General features: G+C 51.4%; 1 protein-coding gene and 1 long non-coding RNA gene across 2 annotated transcripts in view; one reads left to right on the forward strand and one right to left on the reverse strand.

Annotated features, from left to right (window-relative positions):
- The window catches only part of CUL4A (cullin 4A), a 27,347-nt gene extending 22,700 nt beyond the window's left edge, over positions 1-4,647 (forward strand). The window contains exons 17-19 of the mRNA XM_061435435.1: positions 144-422; positions 2,526-2,678; positions 3,454-4,647. Of these exons, the coding sequence (XP_061291419.1) occupies positions 144-422; positions 2,526-2,678; positions 3,454-3,549 (528 nt within the window). The 3' untranslated portion in view covers positions 3,550-4,647. The remainder of the gene's footprint in view (positions 1-143; positions 423-2,525; positions 2,679-3,453) is intronic.
- LOC133258645 (uncharacterized) lies at positions 4,475-16,152 on the reverse strand. The gene is made up of 2 exons (XR_009740127.1): positions 9,572-16,152; positions 4,475-8,692 (listed from the first exon to the last, which is right to left on the reverse strand). It is a non-coding gene; the product is annotated as an uncharacterized LOC133258645 (long non-coding RNA).
- Between the last annotated feature and the right edge of the window lie 568 nt (positions 16,153-16,720).

Raw genomic sequence — 16,720 nt, forward strand, 5'->3', positions numbered from 1 at the left:
ACTGTCTCAGCACACTGCACCTAGGCTCGTCAGGGCGCCTCCTCTCCTGGTGACTAGTCAGTACCGTCCCAGCACGCCCGCAGGCAGGCTTGTCAGGTGTCCGCAGGCTGGCAGACACACTTGCGTGGCTCCTGCTCTTTCAGGGGAAGAAGGAGTTCCAGGTGTCCCTGTTCCAGACGCTGGTGCTGCTCATGTTCAATGAAGGGGACGGCTTCAGCTTCGAGGACATCAGGATGGCCACAGGCATAGAGGACAGCGAGCTGCGGAGGACGCTGCAGTCCCTGGCCTGCGGCAAAGCTCGTGTCCTCCTCAAGAGCCCCAAAGGGAAGGAGGTGGAGGATGGAGACAAGTTCCTCTTCAACGCAGAGTTCAAGCACAAGCTCTTCCGCATAAAGATCAACCAGATTCAGATGAAGGAGACAGTACGTATGCACTTCCCCCGTGTTCCCCGCTCACAGGGGACTGTAGGCTGTAAGAACTTCTCGCCCTTGTTACACGCTTGTGTCTGTGAGATGCTTTAGTGTAGCCGTTACTACTTTAACACTCAGGAGTGAGACTCAGAAGGATACGCGTCTAACAGTTAACTTCCTGTCTGCACAAACATGTCCTGTTGAGGTCTTTGTAGCCCACCTTCTGTCTGCGTAGGGAGCACCTCATTCCAAACCTGGTGACCTGTCCTAACAGCTCTGCCCACCCCCCGCAATCGTCTCAGCCTCGCCACTGGGCTCGGTGTTCAGGCCGAGCGTCTGTACCTTTGATCAGGCTCCCCAGCGTCACGGCTCCAGGCCGCTGCCCTCGGGCACCCTGCTGCAGGAGCCCTCGCACCTCAGGGTTGTGGTGCAGCAGATGGGCACCGTGGCCTTGTCGGGAGGCAGCTCTGTCCAGAGGGAGCGCCGGCTCTGACCGCACGGGCCTCACAGCCGCTCCCGCAGCTGCAGTGGGCCGGGGGTGCTGCCCCCCGGTGCTCTGTGCTGCCCAGTTGGGAGTACGTTCAGAGCACATGGAGCAGAATGTTCTTTGTGTTTTTATTTTTGAGCGAGGTTTGGGCTGGTGTGGAGATTGTGTGGGTGACCTGAGTTGCCTGTCACGGGTGCCCTCAGCCTTTTCCAGCTTCCTCACGACTGAGTCACGCAGAAGGACCAGGGGGTGGCGGGCGCTCGAGCGGCCTTCCCGGGCGGCCTGCCTGTCACCTCCGTGCTCCACAGCTGGCTGTCCTGGAGTTGGCAGCTTTTTCCTCCGCTGCACACGCATAAACTCTTCTTCTTGGGATCGTGCCCTGTAACGTTCACACACACAGTTTTTAAGCTGGGCCTCCTCCCAGGTCAGGACTGGGATTTTACGTGTGCAGAGTCGCACGTCGTGTGACTTGACTCCGAGAGCGTGGAGCCCTGTGCAGAGCCTGGCAGCGCCTCTGGCCCGGCCTTCCTTCGGTTGAGGTGCCCGCCCAGCCGCACTCGTGCTTTCAGCTCCTGGCTTGGCTGTCTCGAGTCTCAGCTCCTCACCCTGGACTCGCCGGGTCAGAGGACGTGAGCTTTGCTGACATGAGCACGCGCCAAACTCCAGTCTCCAGCTCCTGGGGGTCCTGACCTTCCCACCTGCCTGCGTCCTCCCCCCCGGGGGGCACAGGAGTGGTTCATGGCCAAGTTAGTGCGACTATCTTTGAGTCCCCTGAGCATCTTTATGCCATTTAGAAGCTCGTACAAATTAGGTGGCCGTCCCAATCCTCAGTTCTTCATCTTTTAACGTGGCCATATCAGCACTACGGGGATGAGACTGGAGAGGAAGTGCCCGCATCCCTCTCGGCCGCCCGCCCGCAGCGCTCCACTGGCCCTGCCCTGCTCGCTCGGGGTCACCGCTGGTGCTTTTCGTCTTTTTAATGAACCGCTTGGTCTCGAGTCCCTGGCACGTTTATTGTAATATCCCCTCTGGCTTGTAGGGAGTGCTCTGTTTGCATTGAGGGGAGGGGACTGGTGGCAGGTGGCTCTGTCACTCTGGGAGGGTTCTCCCCATGTGAGTACAGTGGGAGCTTCAATCTGTTCCTCTGCAGTTTCTGACTTGAGGGTCAGCTTAAGGAAGACCTTCCTCTGACCCACATTTTAAAGAACATTTACTTCTATTGTTCCAATAGTCTGTATGTTTCAAATTTCCCCTGAAATAGTTCTCTGAGCAGCTAGAAGTTATCTTAGCATCAAGAAAGCGTTCCAGCCACCCTCCTATTTTAAAACGTGAGTGGGTTCTCTCACAACTTACTAAACTGTCAGTTTTGTTAGAAATCAGGGTCATGTGTTACCGGGCAGTTTCTCGTTTCTGCTTTTAAGTTCCGTTTCAAAGCAGCGCCCACAGCCTTGTAATTGGTGTCACTGTTCCCGTAAATTCACTGATTGTGGTGAAGTTCAGTGGTCTCACTGGGACAAAGCGGCAGAGCAGAACAGGCCCCGCAGTCTGGCCTGCCCTCTGCCCGGAGCTCAGCAGCCCCCACAGAGGCGGCACCGGCGCTGAGACGGGCGGCGGGCCCTCTCCTGCAGGTGGAGGAGCAGGTCAGCACCACGGAGCGTGTGTTCCAGGACCGGCAGTACCAGATCGATGCCGCCATCGTCAGGATCATGAAGATGAGGAAGACGCTGGGCCACAACCTGCTCGTCTCCGAGCTGTACAATCAGCTCAAGTTCCCAGTCAAGGTAAGTGGGCATCGGCTTGTCGAGTTGCTGCGTTTGCATACCCTTGGCACCGTGCGTCCCTCTCTCACGGCTTCTGGAGTCGGCTGTCTGTCCCCCGACGTCGCTGGTCACTCCCCACAGAGGCCTCCCTCTGAGTGCGGAGAGAGAGCAGCTTCCCCGGTGCCCCGGTGGCTGCAGCGCCCTCCCTCCTCCCGCCGTGGTCCCGGCCCCAGGCTCTCTGCCTCGGGAGTTTCCCCAGTGCCAGCATCTTGGGGCTCCCAGCGGGCGTCTGGTTCTCTGTGACTGTGGCGTCGAGCTCAGGTGGACCAGGCCGTGGACGGGCCAGCAGGGCCGTGTGTTCCCCCAGGTTCCGCAGGCCCAGGGCGGGTGGGAGGGGCCGGGGCCCCCTGCCCAGGAGACCCAGACGTCCAGCAGAGGCCACAGGGCAAGGCCTGCAGCTGTCGGGGCAGAGCGCTGCGCCCTGAGGGCCAGGCCTCCCCTTCTCGCAGGGGGACAGCGTGCACCGGGCTGAGTGTGGTGTCCCCCGGTGATGAGAGCACAGCATGGGGCGCAGTCTCCTCATAGGACGCTCTGCAGGCTGAGGGCCCCCAACAGCTGCCTGCTCGGAAGACATCGGCTCGCGCTACGATGTTGACGTTGTCTTTGAAGCAGGGAGCCTTGTCCGAGTCGTTCTGTCGTGAGCTTCTCATCCTGCCCAGATGTATAGGCGTGTGCCCTGACCCACTCGCTCGAGGGGAGCTGGACGCCCTGTGACGGGGCCCTTGTTCTTTTCCAGCCTGGAGATCTGAAGAAGCGGATCGAGTCTCTCATAGACAGGGACTACATGGAGAGGGACAAAGACAGCCCGAACCAGTACCACTACGTGGCCTGAGGCCCGCCCGCGCCCGGGACACACAGGACGCCCCTTCAGGGAGAAGCCCGCTCCGCTGCACCCAGGCCCCGGGGCCGAGCCGCGCGGCCGCTCAGGGATGCTCGGAGAGGGCGGTCCTTGGACCACTTTCGGGGCCCCGGGACTCGCAGGTGGCGTGTCTTCCCTCCAGTGCTTCCTCCTGTTCCTTTAGGCGTTTGAGGATTTCCAGGGCTCCGCAGAGTGGCTGAGGTTGGGCGGGCAGGCAGTCTCCTTTGTAAGCAGTGTTCTTGTGCCAGAGCCGATGTCCTGTGTGTGTGCGTGTGTGTGTGCGCGTGTGCAGGCGTGAGACCCTCCGTGCTGCTTCCCGTCACTGCAGGACCACTGTGCGCTCCCGACACAAGCTCTTAGGCCCAGAGCGGGCGCCCCTGACTGGTGGACGGGGAGAACCTGCAGTGTCCCAGCTGATGAATTCCGCAGCCGCACAGTGGCTTCCGTTCGTTTCTTTGCACCCAGTTTTAACCTGTGAGGCCTGGTTTCTGGACGAGGCTCCTCGCGAGCCCTCTGCTTCGTGGAGAGGAGGTCGTTCCGGCCCCATCTCCGTCTCATTCCCACTGCGTTGCTTGGGTCCCCTCCCTGCGCGGGTTTAGCGGGAGCGTTGTGTCTTTGCCACCCTGAGGCTGCGCCTGGCAGCCCCTGTTCTTGGCCCAGGGGCGACTGCTGTTTTACTTTTTCTAACCGCGTGTTTGTACGATGGCGACAGTCAAGTCTGGTTCTGTTTTCGCGGCCCTGGGCGGCGGCTGTCCTCCATGTGACCACGTCAGCGCCTCGAGGAGAGCGACGCGGCGCAGAGGTGGCCCCGTGGGCCCCGCTGTCATGCGTGTGCATAGGGGACCCACGCCGCGGACGCTGGTTCATGTGGGAACCACAACAAAGATACTTTTGCGAGAACATTTAAAAGTACTTTATATTTTACATAATAGCATGTTTCGTTTTGATTAAAAGCTACCAAAGGAATTTTGATCATGGTGTAAGTGTTGAAAGCAATATTTTCTGGAATATACCAAGTTTATATCATTTGATTTTTGTGCTAAATTATTAAAAGATTCTCCCTTTTTGAAACATGCGTGTTTAAAATATGACATCTCACGGGTTTCCAGATGAAAACCCTCGCTCTTTGCGTGTCTTCTTTCCCTCTTTGTACATTTTCAGTTGTGAGTTCATCACACGTGGTTCATCAGAGACCAGTAGCTTCTGCTTCTTACACTTTTAAGTTCAATGTCTCTCAATTGTTGATACTGTAATTTAATGTAGACTTACTCTGAATAAAAGTAGTTTCAATTGGCCTTAAAATCACATTAATAAAGCTGTGGTATGCACCTGACATATCGCTCCCCGCCCTTCAGCCCCTAAAGCCCCCTCCAGGACACACGCAGCACCCGGCGCCTCCGCCCGAGCTCAGTCTCGCCCGCGGTGCCCCGCGTCTGGCCCTGTCTTACTGTACTTACAGGCCAGCGAAGTGAAACACACAGAGGAAATGATTGAGAAGGGAAAGGCAGGCAGAAAACCCCCTGAACTCGAAGGAAGGTGTCCCCTTTAAAACAGATTCGGTAGGACGTCCTGGTGGGGGCCAGAGGCTGAGACTCCCGAAGTGGGGGCCCGGCTCAGTCCCTGCTCAGAACTAGATCGTGCATGCCGCAGCAGAGATCACATGCTGAGACGGAGACCCCAGGCAGCCAGATAATGTTTTTTAAGAAAGACAGCCCCTTTAAAAAGACATGACGATTCCCAAGTTACAGCAGGAAATAAACTGGATATGGAATAAGAAAATCTGGGGTGCATCTTATTTGGAGTGGAAAAAAACCTAATGACTTACAAGATCCCTCTTTTAAAAAACAAAGGTAAATGGCATTCTTAAAAATCTACATGGGGAAAAGCTTTTAAGTAAAAATTGGCAAATTGGAGAGTAAAAATAAGGCAGTGCCGAATATTTCAGCGTGCACAGAACTACAAGCCAGCCCGGTGTGATGGTGAACCAGGAGGGGCTGGCAGGTGGGCGCTCCTGGAGGGCTCAAGGCATGAAGAGGCTGGTCTGGGGGGCGCTCCTGGGGCGCAGGTGTGCAGGGGCTGGTCTGGAGCGGGAGCCGAAACGCGGTCCGAGCTGGAGGCCGCGCCGGAGGGGTCAGGAGGAGGAGGACCCCGAGCTCAAGGCATGAAGAGGCTGGTCTGGGGGGCGCTCCTGGGGCGCAGGTGTGCAGGGCTGGTCTGGAGCGGGAGCCGAAACGCGGTCAGAGCTGGAGGCCGCGCCGGAGGGGTCAGGAGGAGGGGGACCCCGAGCGCCCGTGCTGCCCCTGACTCTGGTGCTGGCCCGCAGCCACCAGGGTGACGGTCCCTCAGGGACACCGACCAGCACCGTGTTCCAGGATGCCTGTGTCTCTGACCCCAAGTCCACGTCCCCGCGATGCCCTGACACTTGCAGGCAGGGAGTTCTGATGCCAGAACAGCACATACAGAAAAAAGTCCTGAATGTCCTTTGACAGGACGCAAAGGAGTGTGGTGCCGTGTCCCCCGGACGGGTCCAGACGTGATGGGGCGGATGTCACAGCCACTGTGACGGGAGGGCTGTGAAGGGGGCAGAGCACCCCTGCACACGTGTGTGTGTGTGTGTGCGTGTGTGCAACAGCAGCTGTGCCCCACAGTGGGTTTGCAAAGCCAAGGGAAGCTGTTGACTGCACACCCTTTCATACCTCCTGCATTTTTTTGTCAAAACAACATCCGTAAATAAAATTAATCACGAATTGTTGAGAAAAACAGAATGAGCCCACCGGCCACACCCTGCCCTGGGAGGTGCGGGTCGGCCCACGCCAGGGAGCCCAGGGCCCCCAACCCAGCCAGCTGTGTCCTCCCTGCTTGCTTCACAGGAATCTTTATCATGAGTCATACAAACCTCCGTCTTCTTGGCTCATGAACTTACTGTTTTTCAAGAACGTCTGCTCTGAAAATGAAGAAATGAAGGCTCACGCTCTCCCCCATGATTCCTCCCTTCAAGTTTCCGACAGCTCATCAGACTGTATATACAATAGACTTTGCACGTCTGGTCTCAAAGCTGCAAACACACAGACAGCGTCTGTGGCCTGTTAACTCCCCTGGAGCCCAGGAGTGAAGTGCTGTTCTGACTCGGGACAGCTGAGGCTCTGGGCACAGAGACGAGTGGGTCTCCTCCCAAACACCGGCAGACATGCCAAGTTCTTGTCACGTGTTAACTTGCTTTATATTCAGACTGTTGTCCAGCCTTTTGTCTTCCCTGGACATTTTAAAATAAAAACACAGCAATTTTTAATGCTATTGTTAACAACAACAACAAAAAACCCACAGAACTTTGTCTCATCACCGTGATCAGCAATTATTAAACGATCTGCACAAACCCAGCTCCTTCTTGAAGACCTTTTCCTCAGAACTCCCTCCGTGCGACCCTCCCTCCTCGGCTGGGGTCCCCCTCCCCGAACCCCAGCCTGCCTTCCCCTTGTCTTCCTGGTTCGTTACAGTGAGGTGGCCCTTCCAGGGCTTATCGGCCGGAAGGCATGAGAGGACGGCATCCTGAATCGCTGCTCGTCTGGTTTGCTGGCCGCTGCACTTGATCTGAGAGCGGGCTGCCCGTGAAGCTCCCGCTGAAGCCCTGACCCTCAGCACGCAGAAGGCCTGGCTCCCCGGCCTGCTGGCCTCCAGCTCTGAGGCTGGCTGCGTGGTGTAACCTGGGCTTTTCCCAGAACTTTTGAAATCCTGCCCCAAGTTTCTCTGTTTCACAAGACACCAGTGGGCTTGTTTCCCTTTGTGCCGACAGGGCTCAGTGAAGACTCCTGACTCACGTCCTGCCAGGCACCATCCCCGCCACCGCCCTGCTCTCACTTTCTGTAAGAGGAATCTGTGCGGCGCATGGGTCAGGAGATCCTGAATGGAAAACCACAGGCCTGCCCGCCCGCCGCCTCCGCTCCGTGAACTTCCCACTGTTTCTGGTCAGCCTTCCCCGCAGTGGCCTCTAGATCAGGGTGTCATTTCCTGTTTTCTGGCTGCTGTTCTTCAGCTGCTAAGTCCTGTCTCTCTGCAAACCCAATGACTGCTGCACACCAGGCTCCTCTGTCCTCCCGTCTCCCAGAGCTCGCTCAAACTCGTGTCCGTCGAGTCGATGATGCCATCCAACCATCGCATCCTCTGCCACCCCCTTCTCTTCCCGCCTTCAGTCTTTCCCAGCATCAGGGGCTTTTCCAGTGAGCCAGCTCTGTCCTGGTGCTCACAGTTTTAATAAGACTGTTGTTTTGTTTTCTTTCTTTTTTTTTTTTTTTATGGCTATGATACTTTCTTGAAGTTCTGAGGGCACTAATCCATGTGTCTGGAGTCCTCTCCTCTTTCACCGAGTACAGGGCAGGTTGTAACTTTTTGTGTGAAGAGAGAGACAGTAAAGAGCTCCTGCTTCGTGAGCTGTCTGGAGTCAGTTACTTGCTGTCTGTTATTTTTAAAAAACTTTACATAAAAGCCATCCTTCGTTCTTCCACGGCCACTGTGTGCTGAGGCTTTACCAACCCTCTCTGGAATTGGGTGGGTGGTCCTGTGCATCCCCCCTGGCTGCCAGCACAGGATGCCCCCACGTCTCCTGGTTGCTGCAGTACCTGTGACTGGTGTGTATTTGTGTATCTGCATGTACGCGAGTGTGTGTGTCTGAGTGTGTGTGTATGTACTCATGGTGTTAACCTGTGTGCCTGTATGTGTTCCTGCAAAGACAGGAGGGCAGTGTATAAAAGTAGGTGTGGACACAGACACATGGGAAGCTGCGAGATAAAAAGCTGAGGAAGTTTTTAAGGGCCCCTACTGAGGAATCAACGCTCTGCAAATGGCGACCGAGCTGCACAGGCCGCCAGCCTCCCACACGGAGGCCCCAGGGTGGCAGAGAGCAGGGGTCACGAGCTGGGGCTGCTGGCTGAGGTGGCCCAGGGGTCAAGCCTGGCTCTGCTCCATCTGGTGCCCTTAAGAAAACTACTCCTGTGCTCTCACCCTTAATTTTCTTATCTTCTAAAAGATAATAACGCTTGCTTCTTGTGGGGTCGTTCCAGTCAGCACAACAGTGCTTGCCACAGAGCCACCGGCCAACGGACGGGACAGACACTGGCCGTTCCTGGGTAAGAAGAACAAATTTGGTATAAATCTTAAATCTGCCCAAAGTGGACCAGGAAAGTGGGAGAACAGGAATAATGAACAAATCACATTATCTAAACACGTCAGTTAAAAGACAAAGGCTTTCAGACCGGATAGAAAATTAAGACCCAGACAGGTATACGTCACTACAAGAAAGTCATTTAACACATAAAGACAGATGGGTTCAAAGTAAAAGGTGAAAAAAGCTTTACCGTGAGAGCTAATCACGTGAAATCGCACACAGAAAGCAAGAGCACACACATGCAGGCAGCTGTGCAAACGCACACACAAACGCCCACAGGCACACGCACCCCGCGAAGCCGAGCGGCTAGCCACACGCAGCCCGCAGAGCTGAGTGGTAGCCACACGCGCACCGCGAAGCTTGGTCTCCAGCAGGCTTCAGCGTTAGGCAGTCAGTGCAGAAGTTAGAGCCTGGCTCTTCCTCTAGTTTCCGTTTCAATTCCAGGTCTCACACACAAACGTTTTTGGCTCCACTGGCCTAAAGCTGCATGTCTTTCAGCTCCTACACATTCAGAGGAACGGCTTCCTGGTCTGCAGGGTCGTAAAACCTTCAGACCCAGGACAAGACAATCATTAACTGCTGTCCAGTTTATCAAGGAGAGAAACTCCTGGTGGATCGTCAGCTCTTAAACATGCAGATCAGATCAGATCAGATCAGTCGCTCAGTCGTGTCCGACTCTTTGCGACCCCGTGAATCGCAGCACGCCAGGCTCCTAAATAACGGTGTGTGGTCCTGAGAAAGGGTCAAGGGGTGGCGTCACTATGTCTGGAGAAAGTGAGGAACTGGGACCCAAAAGAGAGCCATAAAGACAACAAACAACGTCACGCTTACACTCACGGGTCAGAAATCACAGGCGTCGGGCCCCGGGCCAGCCAAGGACGGACAGGTCGAGTCTGACGAGGACAGAAAAGCTGCCGCTGTTCCCGCCTCTGGGGGCTCTTCGCCCGCTCTCAGAGTCTATGCTGAGGGCTTTGTAGCTCTATCCTTTGAAATAAACTTTGCCTGCTTGAATGTTTGCGAGTTTGCGGAGTCCATTCTTCCGCTCTGTGAACAGAGCTCGGTTCCCCGTCTCATCAGGACACGGAGTGTCTGCAGAGACAAAGAAGGCATTTCATAAAGACAGGCGCTCGTCAGAGTGTGCCTAAGACCGTAGACCTCCGGTGACGGAGCTTCCCAGCACAGGCGAGAGCGAGGGAAGCAGCGGACAGCCCAGCAACAGCCAAGGTTTCAACACTCTCCCTTCAGTGGCTGATAAGGAGACAGAAAAACGGGAAGGACGCGAAACATCGTCAACCGACCCGACCTCGGTAACTGCAGGACGTTACACTGAACAGCGCTCTTCAAATGGTGCGGGGACTGTCACCCAGGGGAGCACGCGGTGTCACAGAGCCAGGCTCGCTGCAGCAAGAGGGCTGAAGTTATGCAGAACGTGTCCTAGATCACAATGACAGTCAGGGAGAAACCCAGCAGGGAGCTAAGTGGTGAGGAACTTAAGCCAGGCACTTCTAAATAAATAATCCAATAATTCTGACATAAACAGATAATATAAACAACACACTTTACATATCTATGAGTCAAAGAAAAATCACAAGGAAAATTAGAACATATTTTGAATTGAATGAATAAGAAAACAGCAGACCCAAAATCTGTACGATACAGCTTAAGAAGTGCCTAGGGGATAGTCATAGCTTCGGGTGCTTACATTTTAAAAGATGAAAGTTTTAAATACAATGACCTAAGCCTGAAAAAGCTAGAAAAAGGAGAGCAAGGTGAATCCAAAGTAAACAGAAGAAAGAAATAATACAGGTGAAAGAAGAAATCAAAGCAGAAAAAGGGCAAATAGAGAAATCGATGAAACCAAAATGGGTTGTTTGAGAAGACCAACAAAACCGATAAACCTTTAGCTAGACTAATTATAAAGAGAAAAAAATCAATATCAGGAATGAGAGGAGAAGACAGCAGATCCTACTGAGAACTTTATGAATCGATTTACGCCAATAACTGTACAACTTACATCACATGGTCAAATTCCACAACATCTGCAAATTGTCCAAGTGGACGCAATAAGAAATAGAAAATAAAAATAGATCCATATCCATTAAAGGTATTGAATTTGTCATTTTAAACTTTTCCACCAAGAAAACTCCAGAGACCACACTGGTGAATTCCATTTAACTGTCAAGAAAGAGAATCTCACACAGCCTTTCAGAAACTGAAGAGGGACTAGCTCACAACTACTGAGCCCAGCGTCACCCTGATTGAAAAATCAGACAAAAATATCACAAGAAAATACAGACCAATATCCTTCAATCAAACATTAGCAATTTGAATACAGCAATATATAAAATCAATAATATACCAAAACAAGTGAAGTCTTCCTCTAGAATGCAAGATTGGCTTAACATTTGAAAATCTAAAAAAGAAAGAAGCAAAATGTAAAATCATCTCAATAGATTAAGATTTTGATGAAATTCAACACTTGTTGATTTTAAAAATGACGCTCAGGAAAGTGGGAATAGAAGGGAATTTCCTTAACTTGAGAAAGGACATTTACAGTCAGGAAGACCCCCTGGAGGAGGGTATGCAACCCACTCCAGCCTTCTTGCCTGGAGAATCCCATGGACAGAGGAGCCCGGTGGGCTACAGTCCATGGCGTCACAAAGAGTTGGACACGACTGAGCGACTAAGCACAGCATCAGTTCAGTTTCAGTTCAGTTGCTCAGTCGTGTCCGACTCTTTGCAACCCCGTGGACTGCAGCACACCAGGCCTCCCTGTCCATCACCAACTCCCGGAGTTTATTCAAACTCATGTCCGTTGAGTTGGTGATGCCATCCAGCCATCTCATCCTCTGTCGTCCCCTTCTCCTCCTGCCTTCAATCTTTTCCAGCATCAGGGTCAGGTTCAGCATCCAGGAATCCTTCCAATGAATATTCAGGACTGATCTCCTTTAGGATGGACTGGTTGGATCTCCTTGCAGTCCAAGGGACTCTCAAGAGCCTTCTCCAACACCACGGTTCAAAAGCATCAATTCTTCAGTGCTCAGCTTTCTTTAGAACCCAACTCTCACACCCATACATGACTACTGGAAAAACCGTAGCTTTGACTAGATGGACCTTTGTTGGCAAAGTAATGTCTTTTATTGGCAAACTAATGTCTCTGCTTTTTAATGCTTATGGAATAAGCATAATTATGGAATTATGCTTATGGAATAATGCTTATGAATTATGGAAGTGCTTATGGAATTATGGAAAATGATTATGGAAATTCAAATAGCAAAAGCAGTTTTTTACAAGAACAGTTGGAGAACTTACTCTGCCTAATCTCAAGACTTGGATCATACGGCCACAGTAGTGAAGGCGCCGTGGTGTTGCTGACAGGAGGACCCTCACGTCGTCTGAGTGGGGCAGGGAGCGTCCGGGACATCCACTCGTTTTCAACAGAGATGCCAGGTGACTTAGGAGGTTAAGAAAAGTCTTTTCATTCATCACACGGGGAGAATGAACAGTAACTTATCTCACACTACCTTCAAAATTTAATTTGATCATATGCCTAACCGTAGAAGCTAAAACCATGAACCTTCTAGAAAAAAAATGACAGAAAAATATTTATGATGTTGGGATACGCAAACATTTCTTAGGATACAAAAAGCATGAAGCATAAAGAATACTGATAAACTGAGTTTTCATTAAATGTAAAGCTTTTTAAAAGGTACTATTTCTATTTAAAAATAAAAAGGCAAGCCATATAATGGGGTAAATTTTTACAATACGTCAAAGTATCTGTATCCAGAATATATAAGAACACTTGTAATTCAATAACAAGAAAACCAGTAACCTATTTTTAAAAACAGGAGAAAGTCTGAATATTTACCCAAAGAAGGTATGTGAATTAATAGGCACAAGAAAAGACCCATGACTTCAGTAATCATCAAGAAAATGCAAATCACAGTCACGATGAGATAGCATTAGACAACTATCAGAATGTTAAAATGCTGTTGTTTAGTCACGACGTCATGTCCAGCTCTTTTGCAACCCCATGGACTGTGGCCCTCCAAGCTCCTGTGTCCACGGGATTTTCTAGGCAAGAATACTGGAGTGGGTTGCCATTTCCTTCTCCAATTCTTTAAAATTTAAAAGACTAATCATACCAAGTATCGGCAAGGATGTGGAGCCACTCTTGCTGGGAACTTACGAACACAGTGTAAAGTCGCTTTGGAAAAGCACGGACAGTTTGTTTTTAAAGCTAAACGTACAGCGAGCACGTAACCCAGCCGCTCCTTTCTGAGGTATAACACCAGCAAACCACTGGGAACAACCAAAGTCCTTCCACAGGTGAACGGGTAGGAGACTGGCAGATCCTTCTGGAATAAGCCGCTGTCAGCAACGAGAGGAATGAACTAGTGGTTCACGCAGCACAGACGGATCCAGGTATGGAAAAACAGAGACCGCGTGATGCCATCTGCGTGAAAGTCTGCAACGCACACGCCTGATGAACAGTGGCAGAAGCGGATAAGCATGTGGGGACAGGAGGGCCTCTGGGTGAAGAAGGCGCTTTCTGTCTTGACTAGGGTGCTGGTTTCATGGGTGTCTGCTGTCGACCAAGAAACCGCAGGAGGTTTACAGGCGCAGAAAGTCACAAGGTTGCTCAGCACGAGTTAGGGCTGACTCTGACAGAAGAAGGAAGGGCGTGTCTGTGAGCGATCGGCTGTCACAGGTCATTCAGGGTGGGCGTTCATGAGTGTCCTGAGTTTCTGGAACCTTGTGCAGATGTTCTGGAGGCCTGTGTCAAGACCAGGACAGGTCAGAGTTCAGACCCCACTGGGGCTGAGACGAGCGCAAGCTCCCCTTCCTCCCAGGCCTCCAGTCCATTGGAGGCTCTCCTGGCAAGACTGGAGCCATTCTGACTTCCTTTCACAGGGCATTTGTCAAAACTCATCAAACCGCACACCTAAAGTGGTTCGTGTATTTCATATACCCTAATTTTCAAAAAGTTGATTTGAAAAAGCAGAGGTTACAAGGGAAAAGGAAATGAATGAGTCACCTTCAGCTGGCTCCACCTGGAGGAACAAAAGGCATCAGCACCCTGGCCTTAGGCTTCTTTTCAGATGGAATCATGGTCTTTTCTTACATAAATTCTTGCTAATTTTATTTTCAAGTCTTGGTAATGTGTAGAAACACCCAACTATCCGTGTTAACTACCTTTTGTCATGGAAGGAGACAGGGATTTGTCTTCACTATGTTTCGTCTTTTTTGATTAGTGGGGTTTTTTAGCTGCACTGTGAGGCCTGTGGGAACCCACTTCCTCAACCAAGGATTGAACCCATGCTTCCTGCAGTGGACATGCAGAGTCTCAACCACTGCACTTCCAGAGAAGTCCCTGGTCACTGTGATCTTAAGGTTTCCATCTTGGTCCTAACCTTCCCTTTTGTCATTAAGAGCAGATAGCGCTGGATTAGCTGGTTGATACAATCACCTTCTGAAGGATCTTTCCAGGTGACTCAGCAAAGAGTATGCCTGTAATCAGGAAACCCTGGTTTGATCCCTGGGTGGGGAAGGTTCCCTGGAGGAGGGCATGACAGCCCACTCCAGTATTTTTGCCTGGAGAATCCCATGGACGAAGGAGCCTGGCGGGCTACAGTCCATGGGGTTGCAGAGTTGGACACAACTGCCTGACTGATGCTTTCAGAAGGACAGTGGGCGTCTGTCTGGAACGCGAGCTCTCCCCAAGGCTCCGGGGCCACACCCTCTCCCACAGTCAGCCCTCCCGGCCACCGTGCTGCAGACTGGCCTCACAGAACCGATGTGAGTTAAAACCAGGAGTTACAAGCACAGAAGCGACTTCACATGGACTTCGGCTCCCGACCTGTGGTGTCCGTGACTAGGAAGAGGCCCTGGGAGGCCATGTCTCGTTTCTGAAACAAGCTGAGGCTCGAGGCCTGCCCACTGAGACCAGGGGCATGGAACTGGAAACCCGCTGTGACTGGAGCCACACACGTTCTCTGCTGCAGACGACCTGGGACTGCTGGACTGAATCTGCTTTCTAAGAAAGCAAGTTTTGGTTCTTTTTCAGGAGAGTTCCTCTTTTGTAACTGTCTAAAAGGAAGCCTACCATGCTTGAAAAATTTCAAGGGATCCATCGAAAAGAAGTTCTCTGAGAGGCACCCGGGACGTGTCCAGAAGACGCTCTCACTGCATTAGGCAGAGAGCAGGTGTGAGCGCCCGGAGCAGCCCCAAGCAGAGGCGGGTGTTTAAAGGATCTCGGGGTGGGAGTCTTACCTCTTTCCCGCTTGTTAGCATAGCTTTGAGCTGAAAGCGGTTTGCTCTTTTTCTGACGTGTTATTCGTTAACACTAATCTCACATCTAGCAGCCCTAAGTCTCTTGCCTTTTATCAGATCAGATCAGATCAGTCGCTCGGTTGTGTCCGACTCTTTGTGACCCCATGAACCGCAGCACGCCAGGCCTCCCTGTCCATCACCAACTCCCGGAGTTCACCCAGACTCACGTCCATCGAGTCAGTGATGCCATCCAGCCATCTCATCCTCTGGCATCCCCTTCTCCTCTTGCCCCGAAATCCCTCCCAGCATCAGAGTCTTTTCCAATGAGTCAACTCTTTGCATGAGGTGGCTGAAGTACTGGAGTTTCAACTTTAGCATCATTCCTTCCAAAGAAATCCCAGGCTGATCTCCTTCAGAATGGACTGGTTGATCTCCTGCAGTCCAAGGACTCTCAAGAGTCTTCTCCAACACCACAGTTCAAAAGCATCAATTCTTCAGCGCTCAGCCTTCTTCACAGTCCAACTCTCACATCCGTACATGACCACAGGAAAAGCCATAGCCTTGACTAGACGAACCTTTGTTGGCAAAGTAATGTCTCTGCTTTTGAATATGCTATCTAGGTTGGTCATAACTTTCCTTCCAAGGAGTAAGCGTCTTTTAATTTCATGGCTGCAGTCACCATCTGCAGTGATTTTGGACCCCCAAAATAAAGTCTGACACTGTTTCCACTGTTTCCCCATCTATTTCCCATGAAGTGATGGGACCGGACGCCATGATCTTCGTTTTCTGAATGTTGAGCTTTAAGCCAACTTTTCCTCTCCACTTTCACCTTCATCAAGAGGCTTTTAGTTCCTCTTCACTTTCTGCCATAAGGGTGGTGTCATCTGCATATCTGAGGTTATTGATATTTCTCCCGCAATCTTGATTCCAGCTTGTGTTTCTTCCAGTCCAGCGTTTCTCATGATGTACTCTGCATAGAAGTTAAATAAGCAGGGTGACAATATACAGCCTTGACGTACTCCTTTTCCTGTTTGGAACCAGTCTATTGTTCCATGTCCAGTTCTAACTGTTGCTTCCTGACCTGCATATAGATGTCTCAAGAGGCAGGTCAGGTGGTCTGGTATTCCCATCTCTTTCAGAATTTTCCACAGTTTATTGTGATCCACACAGTCAAAGGCTTTGGCATAGTCAATAAAGCAGAAATAGATGTTTTCTGAACTCTCTTGCTTTTTCCATGATCCAGCGGATGTTGGCAATTTGATCTGTGGTTCCTCTGCCTTTTCTAAATCCAGCTTGAACATCAGGAAGTTCACGGTTCACATATTGCTGAAGCCTGGCTTGGAGAATTTTGAGCGTTACTTTACTAGCGTGTGAGATGAGTGCAATTGTGCGGTAGTTTGAGCATTCTTTGGCATTGCCTTTCTTTGGGATCAGAATGAAACTGACCTTTTCCAGTCCTGTGGCCACTGCTGAGTTTTCCAAATTTGCTGGCATATTGAGTGCAGCACTTACACAGCATCATCTTTCAGGATTTGGAATAGCTCAACTGGAATTCCATCACCTCCACGTAGTGATGCTTTCTAAGGCCCACTTGACTTCACATTCTAGGATGTCTGGCTCTAGGTCAGTGATCACACCATCGTGATTATCTGGGTTGTGAAGATCTTTTTGTACAGTTCTTCTCTGTATTCTTGCCATCTCTTCTTAATA

This window comes from Bos javanicus, chromosome 12 (genome assembly GCF_032452875.1).
Source record: "Bos javanicus breed banteng chromosome 12, ARS-OSU_banteng_1.0, whole genome shotgun sequence".
NCBI lineage: Eukaryota > Metazoa > Chordata > Mammalia > Artiodactyla > Bovidae > Bos > Bos javanicus.